Source organism: Mustela putorius, unplaced genomic scaffold, assembly GCF_011764305.1.
Source record: "Mustela putorius furo isolate JIRA1106 unplaced genomic scaffold, ASM1176430v1.1 tig00000107_pilon_pilon_pilon, whole genome shotgun sequence".
NCBI classification, from domain to species: Eukaryota; Metazoa; Chordata; class Mammalia; order Carnivora; family Mustelidae; genus Mustela; species Mustela putorius.
The window spans coordinates 5338830-5365489 of record NW_025421284.1 but is presented as its reverse complement, the minus strand read 5'-3'; the positions used below and the strand labels follow the sequence as shown (position 1 = coordinate 5365489).

The window sequence follows — 26660 nt, the reverse complement described above, 5'->3', positions numbered from 1 at the left end:
CCCTTCTCCTGAGAGGCCCGTTTGGGGGCTGGGGAGCTGGGTACGGAGGCCATGGGGAGGCCCCATGGGGGTCTGCCTGCTCTCCCCAGGAGCTCCAGAGGGGTTTGTGGCTCTCACTTTTCTCCTTGCTGGAACTGGGTGTGCGTATATGCACAGTCTGGTGTGACACGTGCAAGCCCCACGGACATCCCCGACCCCAAACCGCACCTCCAGTGTCCTGCGTGCCGTTCCTGCCTCCACCTCTGTCCAGGCAGCCCTGATGTGCTCTGTCCAGTAGCCTGCTTTGTGTTTCCAGAGTTTTCTATAAATGGAATCATGCACCATGGTCTTGAGATTCACTGGCGGCTGGCGTGCCCCGAGTGTGCTCCCATTTCCAGCCAAGCAGGGCAGCTGCGTCCAGACGCCCCACCTCACTCACCAGTGGGCCGACACTCCGGGCTCCCAGGTTTGGGCCGGTACCAGTGAAGGTGCCGTGAACGTTTATGGACAAGGCTTTGTGTGTGGTGGGATTTTTGACTTCGACAGCACAGGCCAGTTACTTTTGGGGAACCACTGCACTGCTCTCCAAGCCTCTGTGCCATCTGTGTCTCCGTGGGCTGCGGCCCGGCCTCGCGAGGCTCCCATCTGCCCTTCCTGAGCCCCAAGCGGAGCTGCGTGTCCTTTGTGGGCTGATTCATCACCCCCATTTCTTCTCTGGTGAAGTGTCTGTTTAAATAACTTGCCTTTCTTCATATTGGAGTTTCTGTTTTCTTGTTGGATTGTAGTACTTCTTCATGTGTTCTGGGTATAAGCTATTAGGGACACTTCCCCCAGTCTGTGGCGTCGCTTCTCATTTTGCTGTCTATCTTGTTTATTTTTTCAGTAATCTCTACTCGGAAGCTGGGGCTGGAGCTCCCAGCTGTGAGATCGAATCCTGCACACCTGCAGACGAGCACCAGGAGTCCCCTTCCCATGTTCTCAGTGGGGATTTTCAAAAGACATTAATAATATTGATGAGGATCAACTTATCAATTTTTTCTATTATGACTTTGAGCGTGGATGTGTCTTCTGTGGGTCCTGGGACTGTCCCGAGGTCCCAAATATGCTGTCTTGTGTTTTCCTGTCAAGTTTTAGAGGAGGCTATAGATTGAGGTCTGTGGCCCTCTTTGAGTTGATTCTGGGGAGTCGTGTGAGGTGAGGCCTGGTGCTCACCTACGTTCATGGGCGTCTGGTTCACCAGCCCCATTTCCTGAAAGGACTTTCTTTCCCTATTGGACTCCATGATGTCTTTGTCAAATGAGTTGGCCAAAGATAAGTGGGTTTGTTTCTAGAGTCCCTGCTCTGGTCCCTGCTGTAGACTTCTGTCTTTCCCGTAACACGAAGCCGTCTTGAATGTTGTAGATTTAGAGAAAGCTTAAAATCAAAAGGACAGTCCTCTAATTGTTCTTCTTCAATGGGCTTCCCTGGTCCTTCGTGCTTCCATGTACCTTTTAGGATGAGCCTGTCAGTTTCTGGGAAAAAGCCCTGCTGGCGTTGTAACTGAGTGCGTTGAACCTGTCCAGGAGGTCGGTTGGGGAGCTCCCCCCCATTCTTCCAGGTCTTCTCTTTTGCTTCCATCGGAGACAGCGGCGGCTGTCTCGTGCTGCTGATGGCACTGGTCTCTTGTCCCCTGTCCCTTCCTGCTGAGTCTCTGCCCAGGGACTTGGCGCTTCCTCCTTGGGCCCCTGGGCCTGTGCCTGAGGCCAGCCTGGCAGGGCGCTCCCCCTGCACGTGTGCCTGGGGTAGGAGGGTTCCCGGTCTGGCCCCTGGGGCCGGGGAGAGGGCTGATAGGGACACGTCAGGGGCAGCCGGGGCCGCGAGACACTCTGAAGGTGCCCTTCCAGCACCCGACCCTCCAGCAGGCGCCCCATGGGAGTGGGGTCGGGGTGGGGAGCAGTCAGTGGTTGTGTTGTGGTTGTGTCCGGCATCTTCCATGTACATCGTGTTTCTGGATCCACTGTGGTGTGACACTGGTTGGGACGTGGGTCCCCCTCCCGGCGGCACGGACAACCACTCAGCTCACTCTCGGGCAAGGCTGAAAGGGAGGCTCCCCCCGCCCCCAGCCCTCCACAGACGTGACATTTCAGCGGGGGCCATCTGCCCATCTCCCGTGGCCTCCCCCTCCGAACCCCGCACCTGCCCCGGGTACTGCCCTGTCTCTGGGGAGACCTTGGGTGTCTTTCACTGGCGGTGGCGGGGCCGGGGGCTCTCTTTCCACCAGCAGGCGCCGGCCCTGCTGGAGATGCTCTTGGTCCCCAGGACTCCTGCCGGTTTACGCGGAGGCCGGCTGCATGAGGGATTCGAGGCAAGTGCCTCATTAAGGAAGAAACCCAGCGGAAAATGAAAGACTGGGCAAAATACCTGTACATAGCACACTGGTCAAGGACTTGCATCTGGAAGATAAAGGGCCCCATAACCGGACACGAAGAAGACAACCCAGAGCGGCCTGGGGGGCCCAGTGGTGGAGCGTCCGCCTTCGGCTCAGGTCACGGTCCCAGGGTCCTGGGACGGAGCCCCGCGTCGGGCTCCCTGCTTAGCGCGGAGCCTGCTTCTCCCTCTCCCACTCCCCCTGCTGTGCTCCCTCTCTCGCTGTGTCTCTCTGTCACGTAAATGAATCTTTAAAAGAAGGGAGGGAGGAAGGAGAAGAGAAGAGAAGAAAAAGAAAAAGACGACCCGTGAAAAAAAGGGCAGAAGACTCTGGTAGACATTTCTGCACAGACACCTGTGGGAAGACGCGCTGCACTGCTGGTCGTCGGAGGAGCCCAGATGAGGCTGCGGTGAGATGCTGTCCCTCCTGTGCAAACAGTCGCTCTGTGGGAGAAGGAAAACTGCGTGTCGCGGAGGAGCCGGACCACGGGGTGTCGGTGGGCAGCTGCTGCAGCCTGAGAGCAGGGGGGGCTCACACACAGTCTTTGCTCGAGCGCCTCTGCGGCATTCTGGACGGTGCCCTGAGCCCGTCCTCTGGGGAGCGGGGATGTGCGGTGCGGTCTGTCCGTGCCGCCGGGAGGGGGACCCACGTCCCAACCAGTGTCACACCACAGTGGATCCAGAAACACGATGTACATGGAAGATGCCGGACACAAACGGTCTCCCACTGTGGGACTCCAGGTGCATGAACAGTCTGGGACCGCCGACCATGGAGACGTTCGGCCGCTGGGGGTCTCCGGGGGCTGGTGGTGAGTGGGTGCAGGAGTTTATTTGGGCAATGGAATGGTTTGGACTTGCTAGAGTTGTGGCTACGCAACACTGTGAAAGTCCATTTTGAAATGGTTAGTGTTATGTGAATTATACCTCAAAAGAACAAAACCAAGGGGTCGCCTGGGTGGCTCCGTGGGTTAAGCCTCTGCCTTCGGCTCAGGTCATGATCTCAGGGTCCTGGGATCGGGCCCCGCATCGGGCTCTCTGCTCAGCGGGGAGCCTGCTTCCCCTCTCTGTGCCGGCCTCTCTGCCTACTTGTGATCTCTCTCTGTCAAGTAAATAAAATCTTTAAAAAACAAAAAACAACAAAAAAACACCAAGAACAGGAATGAAAAGAGGGACAAAGATGTGGCCTCGGGCCGGAGCGGCAGACTTTCATGTGCTTTCTGTGGTCTGGGCCCTCAGACTCTGCAAAGCAGGTTTGTGCTTGGGGTCTCCTGACAGACAGACTGTTCGACCTCTCCATCCTCATGACAAGGAGGAATTTTCGGCCAGAAGACACTCCAGCCCCTAGAAGCAGCAGGAGCCCTCACGCCAGCCAGGTGCCGTGCCCCAGGGAGGGATGGCCCTGGGAGCCAGGCCGGCCCGTTCCCGAGCCTGCCGGCGGCCCTCCCCATGCCAGCTACTGGACCCGACTCATTTGGCTTCAGATGCTTTTGTGTGCGTAATGTTTACGAAGGGCCTGTAGACGAAGGAGACTGTCATCCCGGGGCCTCAGACAGGCGGATGAGGGAGGTCACTGGGAAGCGGCTGGGGTCTGGGGTCAGCTCTGTTCCGTGAGGGGGTGGTGGGCAGGGAAACCGGGGCCAGGGGAATTCCCCTGTGGGGGAGAGTGGCTTGGTCGTGGGACCCAGGGCTCCAGCCGCCCCCCCCCCCCGGCACAGCCCATGACCTCACGGCCTCCGATGGGCGAGTGGGGCGGGCAGGACGGCGCCCAGGCGTCCTCCGCGATGGCTCTTTCCTCCGACCCTTTCTGCCCTGCGGCCCGAGGGGCTGGTCGCACCAGCACCGCAGGTCCTAACAAGGTCATTGGTTAAAGCTGAGCACGTGCAACCGGGGCCAGGGTCCTCCTCCGCTCCGGGGAAGGTGCACACAGAGAGGTCAGGAAGTTTGCCGGAGCCACACAGCTGGCTCGCAGCCGTGCTCCCGTGAGGCCTGCCCACTCCGGAAGCGCCCCTCTCGGTGATGGGGCCCCCGCAACCTCGTGTGCACAGGGTCAGGAGACTTTTTTAAAATGTTTGTATTTATTTATTTGTCAGAGACAGAGAGAGGACGAGCGGGATCTTGGGGTGGGAGAGGGAGAAGCAGGCTTCCCGCTGAGCAGGGAGCCCGATGCGGGGCTCGATCCCAGGACCCTAGGGCCACCACCTGAGCTGAAGGCGGGCGTCCAGCCCACCAAGCCACAGGCGTCCCAGCATCAGGGACTTTTGTCCTTCTCAGTGCCTTTTTCATTTAGAAGCTGATTGCATTGTAAGGTCACTTCTAGGGACGGGTTTGCAGCTCGCGGGGGACGGACGCTGGTGGGGAGCCCCGAGTCTGACTGTGCGTGCTTCCCCACAGGAGGCCAGCCACGGGGGCCGAGAAGTCAAACCCTTCCAAGCGGCACCGGGACCGCCTCAACGCCGAGCTGGACCATCTGGCCAGCCTGCTGCCACTCCCTCCCGACATCGTGTCAAAGCTGGACAAGCTTTCTGTCCTGCGTCTCAGCGTCAGCTACCTTCGCGTGAAGAGCTTCTTCCAAGGTGAGTCTCTCGCCTGCGCCCACGTGTGCCCGTCTGGTTATCTCCTGTGTCCATGTGTGTGTGTCTGGGAGTCACCTGTGCCCGCGTGCTCCCAGCTGGGGGTCACCCGTGCCCACCTGGGACTCACCTGGGTCCCCCCACTTGGTTGGGACGGGCCAGTTTGCACCCCTGTCTTCAGGGGTCAGTCAGAGGAGCGGTCACTGAAGGCTGAGGAGCCAGAGCGGCCCTGCGGGAGGGGCTTTGGAGGGCCAGGTGCGTGTTCGTGGGGCAGCAGCACGGCACTGAGCTCAGGAGGCCACGTTCCCCTTTTAGCCGGCGTAGCTGTCGGGCAGCCAACCTCCTGTGTTGTTGCTTCGCGTGTCCTGGGGCTGCTGTGACCAGCCCCTCTGCTAAGGGGTGCCAGGCGTGTCAGACCCTTGCTGCCACTGTGTGTGGGGGGCTCTCCTCCATCAGATGCTCTGGGCCGGGCCTTCTCCCTGTGGGCTGGCTCAGGTCCCGGGGGAGAAAAGGGACTGTCCCCACCCTACTTCAGAGCTTGTGACTGTCGCCGTCATCTCGAATGAAGTCTGAACTTCTTACAAAATCATGACCTACTCCGTGTCTTTGGGAGTCAGGAAAATGCATGAGTGAAGTGGGGGGGGCGCTGGGGAGGGGCGGGGGCTGCGGCCAAGCCGAGTCCGGTCTCTGCCTGGAGACTGCGGGGTCGACCTCCGCATGGCTTCGCGTCGCTAACAAGATGCCTAGGGCTGCAGTGAGGCCATCTGGCCGAGGCCCTGGGCCGGCGTGAACCCCGGCGTGAACCCCAGCGTGCCCCACCTCCACACCTCGGGGAGCGGCTGGCCATGTGACGGGCCAGGCCCGGACTCCTTGTGGACCCAGACGTGTGTGAGGGGTGACTCAGCCGCTTTGTGTTGCCCCCAGGAGAGGGAGGGCAGTTTTCCTGAGGACTCAGCCTGTCCTCAACCCCGACTTCCTCCGGAGACCGTTGTGAGGGAAGGTGAGGGTCTGTGGAGAACTCTGCCTGGTGCGTGCAGCGGGCTCCCCACCGTGGCCTTCGTTTCTCTTACAGACCCTCTGACCGCAGCTGGCCTCAGAGAGCCTGCTCTGCGTGTGAGGGCTCTACACGGGGCTCCCTCCCACCTCCCACTGATGTCTAGAATCTGGGAGCCCACTCACGTATGCCCTTGCTCTGCTCTGGGCTGGTCGCCAGCCGTGATGGAAAGGCTACCTGCCCTGGAGGCGAGGCCGCCCACACGAGGCCGGGTGGCCATCGGGTCTGCTGGGATAGGGTGGTCCTGGGGACTGGGAGCCACGACATCGGCCATGCCAGGACCTCTCTAGGGCAGCCCCGTCCCCTGGGCCCCCATGCTTCCCCGTGCTACCTACATCTTTCGTCCCTGACACGGGCCTGTGGGACTTCCCACAGCCCAGGCCTGGGGTTCACCCAGCTCTCAGCTGGCAGACTTCTCAGGGGTGGTGAGGGGCAGGTATTAATCGCAGGCTGGGCTGAGGCAGCCCCCACCCCAGGCTGTCAAGTGTTGGGCCCCTCATTGCCAAGGACCTGCATCTGGATGGAGACTCCTGGGTCAGGGCCCCTTCCCGGGGGACAGAAGGATTCAGTTCCCCTTCCAGTGGTGCTGGGGGATCCCCAGGCCCTCAGGCGACAGTGCCTGGTGCCCCCCCTGGCCTCCACCAAGAGCCCCTCGTGGCTTTCTTTCCTCCATGGGGAGCTATATGCCGGGCAGATTGCTGTCCCGGAGCCTCCTCCCGCAGGTCACGTTCACCACCACGTGTGAATGCTGTCGTCATTGTCCTGTGCAGTGTCCACACGTCTGGCTCCTGCCTCTCTCTGGAAGCTCTGGTGTCCAGGGTTTGGGGTTCTCGGTTGCCCGCAGCCTCAGGTCTCTGATGGGCCAAGAACACCCATATATCAGAAGGTGGTACCACACTGCGCTTTACGGTGGGACAGTATCCTTCCCAGCTTCCGTGTTCTGAACAGAAGTTGAGAGTAACAGCTCCTCAGGGGTTTTGAATTACTTTTTAAAATGAAGAATCAGCAGTGAGCCAGCCAGTGGGGCCTCCAAGTGCACTGAGCCAGCTATGGGCTCAGTGCCGGTGACTGGTCCTGGGCGCTTCCAGGAGATTAGGGACTGTGCCCAGGTTTCTGTACCTGGGTGGGGGCACTGTCCAGATGTCCCACAGGCCCCTCCTCGTGCCCCCTTGGGGAGGCCTCGTCCCCGTTCCCAGGGCTTTTTGGCCAGTCCGTCTAAGGTCAGTTTGCTGGGGTGAGTCGGGACATGTTAGCAGTTGTGCAGCACAAGAAGGTCTGTGATGTGATGAGGGAGAGAGGCGTGCAAAGTGTGGTGGAGAGCCGTGGTCCCCAGACCAGCCTTGGTGAGGTGCTTCTAGCACTACTGGTGACTCCAACTCCCACTGAGGCCCATTTGGACAGGGGGGGCCAGGTTTGGGGCCACCCGGGGTGGGGCTGGTGGCTTGCCTCCTCCCGCTGGCACAGCCTCGCCGACCTGACCTCCTGCCCGGGCGGTTGGGTAGGGACTGGGTCACCTCTTCTCTGGACGGATCTAGCTGTGCCAGCCAGGCCAGGCTTGGTGGGCTCAGAAAGACCCCAACCCAGAGTTCCCAAGAGTCTAGGCAGCTGTCCCAGTACCTGCCTGAAGGCCTCACTCTTCTTAACCAGATGCTACCCCCCACCTCATGCTGATGCAGGCGATGGCCTCCAGGTCATCTGAGCCCACGGGCCCATCGAGGTCCTGGGGCAGGCCTGTGAGGTCCAGCTCACTGCTACGTGGCTGCCGTCCTGGCTGGCTGTCGAAACAAACTTGATTTCTCCACCATGCCTTTTCTACCAAGGATTCTAAAGTTTGTGATCCCTTCAAGCTGTGCATTGTAGAGGAAATTCTAGAAACTTTCTGGGTTCATTTCCACTGTGCAGTGAGAAAAAAAATCAGGCTACAAAAATTGGATCTTAATCTGCGCTTCCTGACTGAGAAATGGGCGAGTTAATTTCATTAAAGCTTCCATAGAACCTTACCTTTGGGAAGGACAGGACCTGGAGCGTTTCAGTGTCCAAGGGTAATGAGGCCTCAGAATCCGCCTGTAATGTTGACTCTCATGTTGGCGTTGGAGGGTTTGTGGAAGCCGCAGGGTCTTCAAATTTTACTTATCTGGTTTCTGCACGGGCGGTGGGCCAGTGCTTCCATTAACCCCTCTGCTCCCACACAAGACTGGGATTTTCCACTATTGTGAATGTCACTGTTCGCAAAATAGGAAACTGAGAGCTGACAGACGGCAGGCAGGCAGGGCAAGAGGAGAAGCAGAAAGGGCCCTTGTGGTGGGGCCTGACCAAAGCTGGTTCCTCCAGGATGGAGAGTCCCAGGAGCCCCAGCACCCCATCCCTTATGCCCAGGGGTCCATCAGGGCCCTTCTCCCCAGGTAGAAGCCCGGCAGCGTGGGCTCCTCCTGGGACTCGCTGGCCAGAGGGACAAGGTCCTGTGGTGGAGAAGCACTGCTCATGGGTGACGGAGAGCCCGAGGTCTGCCTGCTGCATCCAGCCCGTGCGTCTTGCTGACGGGAGCATCGAACACAGACGGGTGTCAGAGAGGGCGAGCGGACAGCACCAACAAACAGCCCAGGGAGGAGGGGAAGGGGAGAAGGAGTTCTGGCTCTCGGTGGGAACGTGGAGCTCTCTCGCCCTGGGACAGGGCAGCCCGTGCACCTCCACTGGGCCTCCCTGCCATTCACGAGCTCTGTGCTCAGCCCGTGGGGTCTGGTTCCGCACACACGCCGTGGAGTCCGGCAGGGGTGGGTATGAGCCCTGTCCCCCCCAGGGGAGGCTGTGTCCAGAGCCTCAAGGGAGGCCGGGCTGGTGAAGCAGGTTCAGGGGCAGCGCTTCTTCATGGTCTTGTCACGCACGGCGGAGCATGTGTTTACTGCACCTGCTTGCAGCTGTCGCTAAGCGTACCCTTCTCCCGGTGAGCCTGTCCCAGACTGGGTGTTCACACCCCTGGATGCACACCCTGAGCCCCTGACCCCATGTGGCTATGTTCAGAGATGTTGCCTCTGGGAGTATTAAGGGTTAATCTGGCCGAGCGTGGACCCAACCCCACAGTGTCTATCTGAGCAGAGTCACCAGAGGGCTCTCCCTGGGTCTGAGCCGGGAAAGGAGCTTTCAAAAGACACGGAGTCTCCTGGCGCCCTGACCGGGAGCCCCAGCCTCCAGACTTGTGAGGGGAACCTGTCTGCTGTTCAGAAACCGGGCATGATGTCGTCTGACGGCAGCCCCAGCTGACTGAGGGGGGCCAGGCGGGGGCAGCAGGGCCAGGACCTGCCTCCTCTCTCATGGGGAGCATCGCCCGGCTTCACCCCCAGGGACGTGGACACGCTCACTGCCGCCGCCTCCCTGCTCGTCTGCTCCTAGAGCTGCCTTCCCTTACCCCTTCCTCTGCGTTGGCAGCTTTTCTGGAAGACAGCTCCCTGGGCATTTCCAGCAAAGACGCCGTCGCTCTGTGTCATTCGGGATGGAGCCCCAACACCTGTGCCACCGGCTTCTGAGCCCTGCTCCCAGCAGGCTCCCGTAGCAGTCATGGGTCACGCTGGGTGGTTCTCTGAGCCATTTTAGGTCTCCCGTCGGACCTAAGTCACTTCCAGGACGAGGAGCCGGCATCACTGGTCGGGGCCTGCACCGACGCGCTCCCGACACCCTCCCTCCGTCCTGGTTCTCACGTCAGCTCAGGACTGAGACGGAGCCAGAACTTGGGTCAACACGAGACAGCTTTGGTTTTTTCTTCCCCGCCCCAGCAAACACCAATTTTGTGGCTGCCCACCCCCCACCCTGCCCCGCTCCCCACTGCCAGCCCGGGAAGAACCAGGACAACCCCGATGTTTCTGGTCCAAAGAGTTCAGTGTCTCTCCCCTTAACCCCCAACACCCCTCCTCACCTGGGCTCCCTAGGCAGGCTGCGCTTGGTGTTAGCAGGATCTGTCTTTCCAGTGTGAGCTTCTCCCCGCCCTCGTCTAGGGCTGCCGCAGGCAGGAGGGCTGGTGCTCGGGTCGGGTTGGGTCGGGTGGTCGGCTGCTTCTCCTCGTGGTCCTGCGCCTGTCGTAGCTGTGGTTTCCTACCCTTCTGGTTCAGAGCAGCGGCAGGCAGAGAGGCGGGGGTCCAGTGGGGTCCCGTGTGGTCAGCATTGCCAGCAGGCAGGGCTCGGTGGGGAGCCGGGGGTCTTCTCCTACACCTGGTGCTCCGTCCTCTCCAGCTAGTGCCTGGCACCCGATTTCTTAGCCTCAGGTGTCATTCGGGGCCTCTAAACTCTTCTGTTGAGGCCCCTGCTCGTGTCTCCAGGAGGATTTGGAGGATTTGAGACATTCCAGGCCAGTTCTGGGGCACTGTGGCCCTCCCTGCTCTCCAGGAAGTGCACACTTTGGATACCCCCCAGGTCGGCAGGCGGCACTGACCACGATGGTGCCGCCTGGGTCCTGCCAGGAGCTTCTGGCCTTGGTCCTTAGCATTTCTTTCTTTCTTTTTTTTTTTTTTTTTTTTTTTTAAAGATTTCATGCATTTATTTGACAGACAGGGATCACAAAGCAGGCAGAGAGGCAGGCGGCAGGGGTGTGGGGGGCAGGCTCCCTGCTGAGCAGAGAGCACGACTCGGGGCTCGATCCCAGGACCCTGAGATCATGGCCTGAGCCGAAGGCAGAGGCTTTAACCCATGTCATTTGCATTTCTTGAGTGTAGAGAGACAGCAGCTCCCAGGGCCCCCACCAGCCCCAGCAGCCACATGGCAGGCCTTTGTAGAGGTCCTCAGGAAGCACCTCTCACGGGGCACAAGCTGAGGATAGAGAGCTCTCGCCAGCCTCCTTGGGCAGGTGGGGGCATTGGACTCACAGCACAGCCCCTCCAAGGAGACCCTCCTCCCAGGCTCGAGCATCCTCTCCTCTCACGGCTCCCTGGCCACCCTGCCCAAGTCCCCTGGAATCTCCTTTTGGGACTTGGATGTACATGGCACCCTGTTCTTTTGGGGCCTCCACTCTTGCAGACAGAACGAGTTCCGTATGAACAACCTGTCACCAGGAGGACAACAGAAGAGCCGCCATGGTCCCTGTGCCCTGGCATGTGGAGTCTAGTGGAGAATTCTGTACCAAATTAATGGTTTTTCTGTTTCCAAAAGTACAATGGACCCATAACCAGTCAGTCTTTCTGCTGACAGACAACAATGCAAGGTAAATGGTCTGAAACCTGTTACGACGTATCAGTGCGACCGCAGGAAATTAAGGAATACTGAGAGACCAAAAGCTAAGCAAGGCCAAGGGGGTTGATAAGAGGAAATCTAAAGGCGGGCCTTGGGGGGAGGTGGGAGGAAGACCAGAGACGGGGGACTGGGTGGGCGGGCTGAAGTACACGCCGTACAGAACAGTAATTCTTTGTATGGTAGGAACAGAACCAGAGAGAGAGAATAAATTCCTAACCACAAAAGCACGTAAAAGTGGAGAGAGACTTGAGGCACAGACGTCAGTGGTCCATGTGTCGATTTCCTGGGAAAGTTGGTGAGCTGATTCCTCACACAGTGTCCGGGTTAGTCATCAGGACGAGAGAACTGGGGTTTCCTCTCCAGCTAGTGTAGAGAGAAAGTAGAATGAGAAAATGCAGTCAATCAAAGAGAAAAAGAAAAGAGAGATATGGAAGCATGGAGTAGAAAACACAAAATCCCAGTTATGCCACAAATTACAGTAAACGTGGATACACTGAACGTGCCGACTACAGGACAAGGGTCGTTGGAGCGCGTTGCTGCATCAGCTTACAAATGGCCTGGAAAGGTGCTAATGAAAGAAATCTGATGAATCCATTTTAATGTAAAAATTTGAATTTTGGTTAAAAATATTACTGGAGGTCATGAGGGAGTCTCTAGATAATGATTTTAAAAATTTAAATCAGTTAAAATTTTAAATTGAAAAAATCTTATCAAGCAATAAAATAATTTAAAATTTGAGGGCTTCTAGTAACATGACCTTAGAAATACAAAACAGAAATTGACAGAACTATTCAGAAAAATACATGAATTCATCATCACAAAAGGTTTTAAATAATTCTTTCAGTATTTAATAAATCAAATGAATACAAATCAGTAAAGGTCCCAGGAGATTTCAATGATGCAAAAAAGTGAATCTAAAGGACACACTTAAAACACTGAAACTACAGAGTTCATGTCTTTTCAAACCCACATGACATTTGTAAATATACTGAAAACGTATCAGTCCATAAAGCAGGTCTCAATAAATTTCAAAAGACAAAATTATGACAACTTCATGTTAAGACCTCAGTATGATTGAGCTGGAAGTCAGTAATAGAAAGATGACTTGAAAGCCTTTGTACTTGGGAATAAATACACTTGTAGCTAACTCATAAATTAAAGAAGAAAGCATTATGGAAGGAAGAAAATATTCACAAATCAAAATGTATAGGATGCAGCTAAGGTAACCCTCAGATAGAAATGAACTTATGAGTTTGTATATAAAAAGTAAAAGTGTAAAATTAATGAACTACTTGGTTTACTAGTTCTGATAAAGAAAAGTAAAATAAGGAGAGAGTCAAAGAAAGAAAATAATGCAGGGGAAGTGAAATACAGTAGAATCCATCCACAGTGATAGAACTTACAAAGATCTGATGAGACTGAATGGGGAGGAAAGAATCAGCAGTACAGGGGGCGCCTGGGGGGCTCAGTGGTTAAGCCTCTGCCTGCAGCTCAGGTCATGATCCCAGGGTCCTGGGATCGAGCCCCGCGTTGGGCTCTCCTGCTCAGCGGCGAGCCTGCTTCCTCCTCCCTCTCTGCCTGCCTCTCTGCCTACTTGTGATCTCTGCCTCTCTCTCTCTCTGTTAAATAAATAAATAAATCTTAAAAAAAAAAAAAAAAAAGAAAGAATCAGCAGTATGAGGATGTAGAGAGAACATGCTTCTAGATGCCACAGATATTTAAAAGGTAATTCGGAGGGGCATCTGGGTGGCTCAGTCATTTAAGCATCTGACTTTGGCTCAGGTCATTATCATAGGGTCCTGGGATCAAGCCACACATCAGGCTCCCTGCTGAGTGGGGGTCTCTCTTTGTCCCTCTGCCTCTCCCCTATTCATGCTTTCTCTCAAACAAATGAATAAAATATTTAAGAAAGGATAATTTGAGGTATTAAGAACAAATTTATGCCAATAAATTTGAAAACATAAGTGAACCCATGGCTGAAACTTTGGCTTGTTAAAATTAACTCAAGAGGAAATAAAAGCCCCAAATAGTCATATGACTAATAAAGAAGTTGAATCAGGGGGCACCTGGGTGACTCAGTCCATTAAGTGTCTGACTCTTGGTTTCTGCTCTGGTCCTGATCTCACTCACAGTCGTGAGATGGAGCCCTGTGTCGGGCTCCACACTCAGCACAGAGTCTGTCCCCCACCGTCTCCCTCCCCTCTGATCCTCCCCCTGCTCGTGCATGTGCACGTGCTCTCATAAACAAACAAACAAACAAATAAATCTTTTTAAAAAAATTGAGTCAATAGTTAAAATCTAGGCCTGGATGGTTTTAAAGCAATCTCCACCAAATATTAAAGGAAAAATCATTCCACTCTATACTGAATTCCTGTGGTGCTGCATTAGAATTAGAGGCTGTGGTGTAAGCTCATGGTTTTCAAAACATATAGACATAGATGTGTGTGTGTGTGTGTGTGTGTGTGTGTGTGTGTGTGTGTGTTTGCTCTGCCCTCTGGCAAAGGCCAGTGGAGCAGTGAGCACAGCTTCCATTCTGCTCTTGGTTTCTAGATGCTGCTCACCGACAAAGGAGCTCGGGCTTCCTGCTGGAGTCAGAGCAGGGACGGCACAGGTCAGCTTGGAGCACAGGTCTGGCTCAGGGTCAAGCCAAGGGTCCTGGGGCTCTGTGCTGTGCGCCGACTCTCGTTCTGGGTGGCACCCACGGCACGTCTCATCTGGGTCATCTCCTCCTTCAGCCTGGTCTAGCGTCGTGCCGCCCCAGGCCCTGCCGGTCAGAGCTGACCTCCAGCCTTGCCTGTGCGTACCTATGGAGGCAGATGGCGTGACCTCAGCTCTGCTCTTCCCCATGCTACGCCCAGAGGTCAGGGGCAGAGGGGAAGCAAGGGAGCTTAAAGCTCCCTGAATGGGGGGGAAAGAATCAACAGTATGGAGGACGTGACAAGGACAGATGCGTATCGATGCCACAGATATTTAAAGACCCAGGACCCTTAGCTCAACCTCGAGCCAGAAAGTGACCGCAGTGCTCAGAGAGGGTAAGAGACAAGCCACGGGACACAGCTATCCCAACAGGGCTCTCACTGACCAAGTCTGGACCAGTTCATCATTAAAATGAATAAGGAGAGTAATAGTTCATGACCCAGTGAATAAAATAGGGTTCCATAAACGCACCTTGATACAAATGAATGAGTGAGTGGTGGGGCTGACTGCTGATAGGCAGGAGGAAGGGCTGTGGATAGGGGACTGGAGGCAGAGGGGCATCACAAAGTCAGTGGTCACTAACCATTGTAGCAATAACTCAGGCAGGAAATGTGCTAAAATCAGTGCATCAGAGTGGGGTCAGAAGTGGGATTATCGTGGTCTTAAAACTGTCTCCCAGCAAGGTACGCATTCATGCCTAAGGAAGAGCTTAGAATGGAGAAACCAGCTGTCCCAGGCGACCAGCTCTGACCCCGCTGACGGCGGCGTGCACTGGGGTCATGCGCCACGCACCAGGAGGCAGAGAAAAACACGTTTTCTCTTGGGTCATGTTCCCGCAGAGGAGGGCTAGACCTTGGTCTAACCAGGAGGCAACAAACACACCCAGATGGTTTGCAGAGTAACTGGCGCTGGTCTTCAGGGTCAAGGTGCTGGAAGGTGGGCAGACCAAGGACACTGGGGACAGAGGGGCCCCAGCTGAGAGGGTGTTTGTGGCACAGTCGGTGCAATCTCCAGGCAAACGGAATTTGTGCTGTCTCGGAGCGTCTCTGTAAGCTGGACATTGTCTCGGAACAGCACAGAAGCTGCGGGAGAGGAAACTAACCCTGGAAAGTTGCTCTGAGGCGTGCATCGTGGCCGCTCAGGAGCGGGACCAGGAGCGAGTCCCTGGGAGACTCGGGGGTGCTGGCGGGCAGGGGAGAGGCCAGGGTCGTGGCACACGCCTGCATTTCTCAGGCAGGTTGTGTCGGCACTTGGCATCTTCGGGCGCCCAGTCCTTTGGTCAGGACAGACGAGTCAGCACTTCCCAGACTGGGTCTGACCGTGGGACAGGAGCATTGTGCGGCGGGACGGGTGCTGTGGGGCACGAGGTGGGGCCACAGGGACTTCCCTGACAGCCCCGCACACCTGCTGGGCTCCCTGTCTCGCAGCCGAGTGCCCCCCCCCCAGTCCCTCAGGCTCTTCAGATCCTTCCTTGGTGTGGCCCCCAGGCTGCGTCCCCCACCACACCCGTCCCGTCCCGCCCCACACACTGCTGGCACAGCCTCCCCAGGAGGGCAACCCCCAGAACAGGCAGGGATGCCCGTGCGAGCCCGTGAATGAGCCCGACCTGCGGAGGCCCCCGCGCACATGGCCTCCACTCCTTCCAGCCCGCAACTCTGGCCCGAGTGACGCCCGCTTGGTAGGAACCGCTCACTTCACCGTGACGCCGACGGTGACTCACACGCGAACTTCAAGTCGGGTTATTTGCAAAATCAAGGTTGTGTAACTGGAGGCTTCTTTATAAATTTATTATAAATCCATTCTTTATCCATGAATCAGATGTTCTCTGGCAGCTTGCTCCTTCCCGGTCTTGGACCCCGGGGGCCTGTAGGTGCAGCACGGGGGCTGCTGGCCGAGAGGCCACCGGGCATGCCCCCCGAGACTGGCGCTGCGGGGTCGCAGCCGCCCCCCCCAACCCTGGGGCTGTTGGCGCCGTGGCCCTGCCCCGCGGCGCACATGGGGGTCTTCCCCTGCACACTGTGTGCTTAGTCCCCGACGGAGCATCTGACTTGAGAAGCAGCAGCTCCCTTTCCGGGCTTGTCTGGTTGGGCTTCATGGTTTCTGGAGCTCGTTCCTCCAGCCGTGCGGAGACTAAACCCGCTGCCCCGCGGCTCGGCTGTTCCAGACCCTTCACACCGGGAGAGAGCCTGGGTCTGCCGCGGGCCGCGTTCCCTTTCCTGTTTCTTCCCGGAGACCTCTTTTTGGTTACGTCCTGCTCTGGGGACTGGAGGAAAGAGAGCATTTTCTCTGCATTTTCTCTGCAGAACGTGGGCCCCCGTTAGGCCGCGCGGCCCCGAAAGTGGTCACACGTGTTGTTTCCGGCGGAGACGGTCGGGGGGCCTGTGGCCTGTCTGCGGCGGCTCCGAGGAAACCCGCCTCCGGTGCTGCTTGTTGAGCCGTGGGGAAGTGTGACATCTCCCGCCGGCCTGCTGCCTTTTGGAAAGTGGGAGATGTCTGTAGAGAATCCCAGCGAGACGGCGTGCGTCTCACACTGCTCTGCTGTTCTCCAAACGCGGTGCCTGCGAGAAACCGTTTGCGAGAAACGTGCGTTTGTTCGTACTGCTGATGTTTTCCTTGCGTCCAGAACTTGAGGCTTTCGATGGCTGCTCTGGTCACTCCCCCCACCTTGCGAGTCCCCACCTGCCCGGACACTTGCCCAGGGCTGTGGACTCCCTCCCCCGCGCAGAGCCGTCAAGACGCACCCCCACTGCGGGTCAGGGAAGGCCACGGAAAGGAGCCCTCCCTTCCTCCGACTCACGCTGTCCAGACCCCAGCACAGAGCGTCCTCGCCCGGGACCTGCTCCCTCTGTCCCCCGGCCTGGGTCTCACGCGCTGGGTCCACCCACCTGCTTGGCCAGCCTGACGCAGCGATGAGAGAGGCGAGTGTCCGCCCAGTGGGCCCTGCCTCTGGGGGCCCCTGTGTGTCATCATGAAATCATTTTGTCCCTCACAGAAGGGGACATGGCCTGGGTGGTCCTCACCGGTGTGGGGAGACATCCAGGCTCAGATGGAGGGACCCCTGGGGAGGGGAGGCCGGAGACTCGCCCCTGCTCTGTGCTGCCCACGGGGGGTCTCTTCTGGCCGTGCCCGCACCCCCAGTGGAATGCCGGTCCTGTGACCCTCCCCAGAAAGCCCCATCTGTCTGCAGAGTCGGAGCAGATCATGGATGGAGGCCCTTCACGGGGGGCTGCGGGAAGAGAGCGCAGGGGAGCGGCACGCCGAGCCCTGCCTGTCTTCAGAAGCCGTGTTTTGTGTGCCCCGCTCCGGGGGACAGGGCCAGCCCTCCTGCTCTGTGGCTATAGATGTCCCCGGAAGGGGAGAGCCCCGCCCCCAGGAGCAGCCTGACAGGCACTCTGTCCTGTGCAGCGGGGGCTGCCCGTCTTCTGGGGGGGGGTACTGGGGGTGCCCCAGGATCCTTATCGTCTGGGTCCCTCCCCAGACTCCTGCCCTGACCAGGCGCCTTTCCCCACACGCTGGGCGCCCCTGCTCTGCCCACTGTCCTCCCAAGGGCCTTCCCAGAGCCACTCTGTGCCCCGCGGCCCTCCCAGCCTGCCCCAACCCGGCTGCTCCCCACGGCTCACCTCCCCTCCGGGGCTGGAGGAGGCTGGGCTTGTCGGGAGACCCCGGTGGTGTCCCAGCTCCCTCTGACCCTCCCTGGGCAGAAGCGGGCGAGCCCCTGACCCCAGAGCAGCACAGACCACAGGCCTCTGAGGGAGGGAGGTGAGCGGACCTGTCCTGGCCTCTGGGTGCAAGGCCAGCCTGTGCCACAGGTAGCGGGGCAGCCAGCACTCACCTCTGTGAGTAGTTCAACGCCCTTGAGGGTCACTGTACCCCTTTCTTCCAGCACGGACGCCCCTTCCCCTCCAGAGGCCAACCGAGGAGTCCGTTGTTCAGTCCTTGGAAGGTGAAGGAAGAGATGACACCAGTGAGGCGCCGGCCGGTTCATTTGCTCTAGAAACAGCAGAGGGGTCTATAGACCCTGTTAGGGCGGACCTGTGCCCTCCAGGAGGGGCAGCGACACACCCACCACGGCCCTGCTCCTGGGAAGCATGCACTCCCCGCTGACTCTCTCTGCCGGGGCCTTGGTCTGGTTGGGGAGACTCAGTGTTGCGAGAGGCAGGCCAGCGCTGCGCAGGGCACCGTCCGCTTCTGGACACACGTGGGCCTGGGAGAAGCCTTGCGTTTGGCCCCAGAAGGGAGCCTGGAGGTGGGTGGAGCTGCTGACCTCCCCTCGCGGTGGACCCCACATGCTGCACCTGTCTGTCTGCAGGTGGGCGCCCTGACCCCTAGGGGCCTGCACGTGGCATATCAGGGGTGTTGGACCTGCTTTACAGGGGAGCGGTGGCTCCCGGGGCCTCTGCTCTAAGTAGTCTGCTCCCTCGGCTAAGCACGCCTCCTGAGGGGCCTGGACGGAGGTTAGCTTCTGATGAGACGTAGCTAGAAATAGAGGGTGCCCCTGCTTCCCCTCTGCCCCTGACCTCTGGGCGTAGCATGGGGAAGAGCAGAGCTGAGGTCACGCCATCTGCCTCCATAGGTACGCGCAGGCAAGGCTGGAGGTTGACCGGCAGGGCCTGGGGCGGCACGACGCTAGACCAGGCTGGAGGAGGAGATGACCCAGATGAGACGTGCCGTGGGTGCCACCCAGAGCACGAGAGTCGGTGCACAGCACAGAGCCCCAGGACCCGGGGCTCGACCCTAAAGTAGGGCCAGGCTTTACCAGGCATGTACTCCATGCAGCTGGTCTGTGGACATGGACCTGCCCACGCAGGACCTGCTTGTGGCCAGAACTGGGGTTTCAGTCCAGCCTCCAGTGGGGCCCCTGGCTTTTCTCTCCATCACCTGGGTGGCAGGAGTCCAGCCCCAACCCCTAGACAACTTCCTGCCTCCCACATTCAGTGTCCCTTCCGTCCTCGAGCACCTGTCCTGTCTGCCAAGGACTCGACTTCCCCCGAGCTGGGAACAAAGTGGCTGCCACCTTCTCAGCATCACAGCACCGTCCAGAGGCAGAGGTAGCGGAGTTTCCGAGCTTCTCCTCCACCAAGAACACTTGGCATCTCTCACTGGCCAGCCCCAGCACCACGACCTCAGAGCAGGCCCTGTGGTGGAACGCTGGGCCCCAGGGGCACGTGGTTTGGCCCACGCTGTGAGGGAAATGTCCCATGTGTGAAGGAAATGGAGGTCTCTTAGCGAGGAGGGGGGTGTGCTGGGTGGAGGCTGGCCAGGTGCAGGCAGACCCCGTCCAAGCCTTAAAGGGAAGGGGCCCCTTTCTTCTTAAACTCCCCCTGCTTCCCACCTGTGTGTATCCAAGAATGGCCACTGTCCCCACATGTCTCCAATTCTCTCTGCCCCAAATGGACTTTCTCAGGGATGTAAGAGATGGTTGAAGTGAGACGCCCTGGGGTCCTTGGGGACTCAGAGTTGGGGAGGAACTTAGAGGACAGAGCGGCGCTGCTTCCGTCAGGATTCAAGCCAAGCTGTGAGCCTCAGGGAGTCCATGCGTTTCTGGGAGTGGGGGGCTGGGCCCGTGCCCCGCTCCCTGCCGTGTGGCCCTGAGCTCCGTGTGCTGAAAGCTGGACTCCGGAGGATCTCCAGCTGCTCTCCAGAGTCCAGGCAGGGCAGGAGGCCTGGCTGCCCACGGGTGGGGCCGGTGGGATGTGGTCTGGTAGGAGCCAGCGCCTGCAGCCCGGCCTCCTTTCTGTGAGCAGGACAGCGTCAGAGGCTCCCAAGGGCCACGGGTCACTGGGCACAGATGGGCCTCCTGACCCCCGGCTGGTCCCTGGGGGCTCTTACACCCTCAGCCCTGGCGTGTCTCTCCTCCCCGGACTTTCCTCTTCGACAAGCCTTTGAGGGACCCATGACAACCCACACTTCCACCGGTTCCCCAGAAAGACACCCTGTGCCCCAACCCGCTCGCCGCGAGCTCTTCTTGACCCTTCAGTCTGGGCGATCAGGGGCCCGTGCAGGGCTGACAGGGACCGGGTGGTGGGCTGGGCATGGGGTGGGAGCCCTGTGGGGACCTCCCAGGGCACACCCAGCAGGGGGGCTGGGGGTCTGTCTGCAGAGGCTTCCGGGGGGCAGGGGCAGGCCCTGTCCACAGCCCAAGCCCCCTTTCAGGCCAACAGGTGAAACGTGGGGTCACAGAGGAGAAAGAAAGAAGGACCCAGGAGAGAAAGGCCACCCCAGGGCAGCGTGGAGCTGGGAGGGGTCGGAGGGACGGCCACAGCCTGCTCACTGCCCCCGTCCCCCGAGGCCGCCCCCCAGCGGAGCTGCTAGGCCGTCTGTGAATGCGGGGCTCACAGATAAGGGGACAGCGGGGCGCTGGCCGGGACCCTAACACCCATGGGAGGTTGCTACCCTGTCTCGGTTCCCGGAGGGCCCCTGGACCGGGTGGGGGGGGCTGGGAAGTGAGGGGCAGATGCTGTCAGCGCGCAGGGACTTCCGGGAACGCTGGCCCCCACCCCCGGCTGCAGCTCCGCATTCGGTTTCTTTCTGTCTTGCCACAGGCCTGGGGGTGGAGAGCGCTGGCGGCTCTGCTCGCACGCGAGGCCCTGGCCGGGGTCCAGGTGGCTGTCACTGCAGGGCTGACGCTGACGGCCTCATCGCGTGACAAGAGCCCAGAGGAGGCCCCGCCGGGCGTGCCCCGCCGGGATGTGGCTGCGGAGGAGGGGAAGTGGGGGTGCCCAGATGGGGGGACACGCCACGCCGGGGGCTGGTGTCCTTGTGCAGGACGTGGTGGGGAGGGGAGAGGTTGGGGGCCCCCTAGGTGGGGGGCATGTGACGCTGGGGGGCTGGTGCCCTTGATCAGGGACATGGTGGGGAGGGGAGTGAACTGGGGGTGGCCCCACACTGTGCCTCTAGTGGGCATGGGATGGGGCCTAGCCCAGTGAGTGTGTTCGGGGGTGAGCATCCCACAGCACCCCCCTCATGTGCCGGGGCTCCCCCCACCCCAGCCTCACAGTTGTGGGAATCCACAGTCCCCACAGGGTCTGCGGGGGCAAAGAGTAGGGAAGCAAGTATTAGCCCAGCCCCTCACCTCTGGTCCCTTAATCTGAGGCCATTTGGGGCAGGCTGGGGGCAGGGAGCTGCTCCGAGCGGAGGTGAGGCGGAAGGAACCTGCAGCGGAGTTTGCTTTGCGGGAGGCTTGGCAGCCTGGGTGTGTGTGGGCGGCCCCGGGGGCCCTGAGGTGGGGGTCCTGTCCCTGTCCCACCTTCACTGAGGCCCAGATCTGCCCAGGTGCTGCGCGGGCTCTGCCCTGGCGGGGAGCTGTGGCCTCCCTGGTGTGGCGGCGGGACAGGCCCGTCTGGGTGGTCTGGGAAGCCGGGTCTGGCTCCATGATGTCATCTAGGGGCTGTGGAAGGGGTCGGAAGGGCAGGGACCGTCGCTCCGTTCTCCCTCCGTTGGCTTTCTTGGCCTTTGAGCACATGGGGTCATGTGTGGTCCCTGGCAGAGGCTCACCCCCATCTCCGGGGTTCCCTTTGAGGGGACACGGCAGCGCTGGCTTCTCCAGAGTCGGTCTTCTGCCCCTGGGTGCTGGGGGCAGGGCTGTGTGGGCTCACTGTCCACAGCACAAAGGGAGCAGGTCTCGGACTGTCCCTGCACCTCACAACTCAGGCTTCGCTGCCTTGGAGACAAGAGTGTGGGGGCCTTGCCTTCCGTTGCAGGGAGAGGCCTGGGCTGCCTGTGCACCCGCCATCTCTGCACACTTGCCCGGGGAGCCCAGGTGCGACCGTTCACGTCCCCCAGATACCCCACTTTCCGGCCATGGAAATGGGTTCATTTCTGGGAATGTTTAATGCAGGGAACAGAGCTCTAGTGCTTATCAGCTGTGGGGAGGGGAGGGGGTTGATAGCCGGCTGGCCTCGGAGAGGGGGATGGGGATGCTGGAGACCAGAGCCCACGATGTGGCTGCCGCCTGTGGGGCTGGTGTGGGCCGAGGGCTGGGGGTCTCCGGCAGCCATGGTCCGAGGGCATTAGATGGGTCTTCTCACCTGGGTGTGAGAGGCACGCATCAGGGGCCTGCAGTCCCAGAGCTCTGGGGGCCTTGAGTACGGCCCTTGGACCCTAAGTTGCACCGACGTCCCCTGCAGCTCTGGTGTGGGAAGCATGTGAGAGCAGCTGGGAGGCCCTCCACGGAGGCTCCAGGCCCCTTTCCCTACCCCAGGGGAGCCCCCGTAATTGCTTAGGCCCAGGGGGACCCCACAACAGGGGCTGGTGAACTGGGATAGGGCTGACATCTGTCTGTGTGACCTGCGTGTCTGTCTGTCCAAGCTCTTCACCCCATGATGGAGATTAGGCTGCACTGTGCATGGGAGTCGGGGGACCCGGAAACTGTCAAGCTGGGGGCTCCTGAGTCGCACCAGGCCGGCCTTCCTGGGTCTTCCTGTCCCAGCTGTGAAGCCCGTGCCAGGTGGGCTGCCCCACACCAGGTGGGGGGTGGGAGGGAGGGGCTGGGGGAGCTGGAGGTGTGATGAGGTCTTGCGGGACCCTCAAGGGTGGTCCAAGTCATGTAGACCAGCAGGGCTGAGTTAGGGCACCTGCTGGAGCTTGGGTCTCCAGAGAGGGGCTTTGAGGACCCCGGGGACAGGTGGGGGGGGTCCCTAAGCAGGACAGGACTCTGAGCAGTTTCTGGGGAGCGGAGTGGGGGTGGGGTCCCTGGGGTCAGCCCCAGCCCTGAGGGCCTGATCTCCTGATTATGACGCTGGTGCTTCCCTCAGCAGCCCCCCAACAGGAGGAAAGGCTGCCCCAGGGTGACCTGTTGAGGACAGCCCGGGTCAGCTGCAGGCTTTGCCTGCAGAAGGCGGCAGGCGGGAAACACAAGGAGGTCAGCAGGTCGGGGCGCAGCAAGGGTGCTGACGGCCTCGCTTGGTTCTTCTCCGGCAGCTGTCCAGAAGGGCCCGCGGCAGCCAGCAGCCAGTGTCCCTGCACCCGAAGACCGCAGTCCCAGTGCGAGGTCCGCCGTGCTGGAGGGAAGACTGCTGCTGGAGGTGAGCCCCCTTGCCATGCGAGCGCACGCCTGGCCGTCCATGCCACCCTGGCCCTGGCAGGTTGGACCGCCGACAATGAAGTAGAAGTGTTTCTGGACGGAGCTCCAGGATGGCCCTGGAAGCCATGGAGGTCAGGCACAGGTGCCCGGGTGGGGTCCAGCGGCTCAGGACGGAGAAAACAGGAGTGACATTGGTCCACGTGTCTCTAGCCTGAAAATCGTTTCCCGCACCAGGTTTTCTCATCACTTGTCCTTGGAAGAACCTGTTACCAGCTGAGCTGGTAACACTGACAGCGGACAGCACGCCGAGCCCCCAGGACCCAGCAGGGGTGCCTGGCTGGTCCATGTGTTGGTCTTATCTTGGGACATCAGTGGCCCAGGGCGGCCTTTTCCCCAAGATGGGGCCTCCGACCCCGGTGAAGGGCTGTGCCCTTCCCGACCCTGTCACGAGGCCTGCCTCGCGTGGGGCCGGGGAGCGCTGGGGCTCGGTTTCTCCCGTGAGCTGGGCCGGCGAGGCAGAGCTCTCTGGGCTGGTTCAGGTCATTGTGTGCGGAGTGGGGCTCACTGCCGGCACCTACAGCCTGGAGCCCAGGGCCTGGGTTCGCCCCATCTCAGGAGGGCCTGGAGGACCCAGGCGGCCCATAACCCAGCTGCTCAGGTGCCCCCGAGCCCACGCCTCCCCAGTGGTCCTTGAGGGGCCGGGCCCCATGTCCCCTGCGTGCCTCTCGGGACCCTGCCGCCCAGTCCTCACCTCTAGCCCTGTGTGGCGGGCGGTTCTGTCTCCCCCGGTGAGTATCCTCGGCAGCACGTACCCACTGGTCTGTCAGGCCGACGTACCGACGGGCAGAAATGGTGGCTCATTGGAGCCTTTCACACTGATGACCTTGAGTCTGCTTGGAGCCAATCAGGCTCTTTCCTGGGTGCTGGCTGCAGCCTCGCTTGGGTCCGGCCTGACCCCCAGCTGTCCTGCGGCAGCCAGGGTGACCTGTGGGTCCTGTGGGGGAGCCCCGGCTGCTCGGCCTCCAGGCTGGGGCCGGGCTGCCGTGCCGGCACCTTCACCGCAGGGACGATCTCCGTGGCTGGCTGCTCACCGTGTCCTCTGCCCAGGGTGCCGGCACCCTCACAGACGACAGGGGACCGAGGCTGCGCCAGGCTCGTCCCCTCCCGCGTCTTGCTCACTTTCTTCCATCCACCCGTCACCTCGATATGCCCCTGACCGCGTCAGCAGCTTCCCGCGGTCTGTGCGAGCTCCTGGCTGCTCCGGTGTTTGCCGCCAGGGCTCCGGTGGCAGGCATGTGCCCCTCGGGCCCCTCAGCCTCAGATGACTTCCCGTGGCCTCACCTGAAGGGAGGCGCAGTCCAGGGCGCGACTATCTGCCACTGACAGATGGGCAGATGGAAAACGCCTGTGCTGACCGGAGGGGAGCCAGAGAGGCTTGTGCCTAGAATCTGGGGCTTCCCACCTGCCCACCATAACCCGTGACTCCCCATGGTCCCCTAGGATTTTCCACAGCCTCCCACAGTCCCCACAGGGCCCCCCCTTACCCCTATGGCCACCATGACCCTTTATGAGCCCCCATGGTCCCCAACGGAGCCCCACGATCTCATGATTTTCCATGACCCCATGATTTTCTATGACTCTCCATGGCCCCCAGGGGTCCCCCAGGGAGCCCCAAAACCTCACATACCTTCCACCTCCCCCAAGGCCTTCAACCCTGCTGACGTGATTGTTCTCATGAAGATCAAGCTTATAAGTCATTTCCTTTAGAAAAAAAAAAACGAGGAAGTACATACTTAAGTTTAATCTCCATGACACTTCAGTATGGTGGGTGCCTGGGGACCGCCTTCTTAGAGCCCTGCAGGTTTCAGTGCCGTCTGGAGCAGAGCATGGCTTCGGGCAACACAGGAGCTTTTAGAAATATTGTGGTTTCCATAGGAGATATATTTTCATACTTCATTATTTATCATGTTTTTCTGAATCAGATTCTTAAATATTAATTTTTCCTCTAAAGTTGGATTTTTCTGTCAGTGCTGGTAAGCTTGGGGCTGGAAAACATTGTGCAGGCTTGAGTTTTATTCCTGGTGAAAGATGATTGGCATTGCTCTTTTTCTAATTCATGTTCAAAATTAAGATAAAATCTTAAACATGAAATCTTTAAACTTTGTCCCAACTGCAAATATGGGAGCATGAGCCCACAGCACCCCGATGTCCTGTTGGAGCCCAGGGGACTGCTGTGTCTGCACCACTCCTGTCCACACTGCCACCCTCTGGCCCTCTGTGGGTCCCCAGCAGCTGTCCCACCCTCCGCACAAGAACTGGGTCTCCCCGAGGGCCTCAGGACGTGGAGGGGACACTGAGGTCCTAGTATAGCTGAAGCCCAGGAAGTGGCCAGGCCTGTGCCTGAGGGAGCACAGCATCTCCCTCAGAGCTGGGAGGGCAGGAAGGGCGGTGCCTTGCCCCAGACCTGCCTCTGGCCCAGGGTGTGCGGGTCTGGGGAGTGACCCTCTGGGACAGGACCCAAGTCTGCAGGTCAGTGTGCCCGGGCACAGGGGCTCTTCCACTGGCCCCCCACCCCCCTCCTTCAGAAGGAGACTGAAGTCTCCTTCTGCCGCCTCTTGTAGCATGCTCTCTGTGACCACAGAAGTTTCTGGAAGTTCCCCTGGGTTGAAATGAGCTAGGTTGTATAGCGAGTGTTCTCCTCACTGTATTTCTATTGTGGGGTCCAACTTGAGAATTAGAGAATCTTTTTGAAGTTTAAAAATATTCCCTAACAGCAAAACAAACAAATCCAGCCACAAAGAAAGAGAAAATAAACAAGAAATCCAGCTCTTCTTTCCAATCCTCAGTCTCTGGAAGACTCAGAGTTTAGGGCAGTCATCATAAATTCACAAGATTCAAAAGGCCTGGGGTCTGATGTCTGCTGTTTTTAGATGAAAAAGACAAGATTTGGAGCTGTTGGGGCCCAGGGTCTCTGTTGGGATTGGGCCAGGGCCTGGTGTTTCTTTGTCCATGGTTAGTCCTCTTGGGCTTGTGGCCCCTCAAGCAGCCAGTGTCTTGGTAAAGGCTCGGGGCAGGGGGAGATGGAAGGTGTGGGATAGGAGAGGCAGGTTCTGGAAACATACACATTCGGTCACAAATAGCAACGTCCTGGGTTTCTAGTCGCACTTCTAAGATGGGCTGTAGTGTTCAGTGTGGACATGGCAGTGTGCTAGTGGGAACTGTGCACGACTGGCCACCTGGCGCTAGCTCGAGTTCAAGCATACCAAGGGTACATTTTCTAACACTTACCTGTAAGGTCACGCATGCTGAAATTTGTTCTTATTGCTGGTGTGGTGTGGCCACCATCATAATGAAGACACACAGCAATTCCATTGTGCCCAGTTTTCCACAGGGTACCCATGTGCGGCTCCCCAGCCACCACACTGTGCTCTTCAGCCCTTGTGGTCTTCTCCAGCTGCCATGCTCAGGACTCCTGGGGTGGCTTCCTTCAACAGGGAACTCAGGGAGCAGTGACCCAGCCCCATGGCGGCAGGGAGCACAGTTGGTTTTTGTCACTCCGTGGTGTGCTCACATTTCAGTGTACTTGTCCTCTAACTAGGGCGGAATGATTGAGTTTCCAGGATTTGGTGTTACAAATAAAGCTGTAACAAACACACATGCAGGTTTCTCTGTGAAGCTTGGTTTGGATTTTGTTCGGGTAACACCCACGTGTGAGGTT

At 59.0% G+C, this 26660-nt stretch overlaps 1 protein-coding gene across 6 annotated transcripts in view; it reads left to right on the top strand.

Annotated features, from left to right (window-relative positions):
• Nucleotides 1-26660, top strand: part of AHRR (aryl-hydrocarbon receptor repressor) — a 78685-nt gene that overhangs the window by 13979 nt on the left and 38046 nt on the right. For 4 of the 6 annotated variants that reach the window (XM_045089464.1, XM_045089466.1, XM_045089467.1 and 1 more), the window contains exons 3-4: nt 4777-4958; nt 22840-22943. In XM_045089464.1, coding sequence (XP_044945399.1) covers nt 4777-4958; nt 22840-22943 — 286 coding nt within the window. Of the gene's footprint in view, nt 1-4776; nt 4959-20414; nt 22367-22839; nt 22944-26660 lie in introns of those variants that run through there. The other 2 variants (XM_045089472.1, XM_045089471.1) reach the window with 2 other exon arrangements.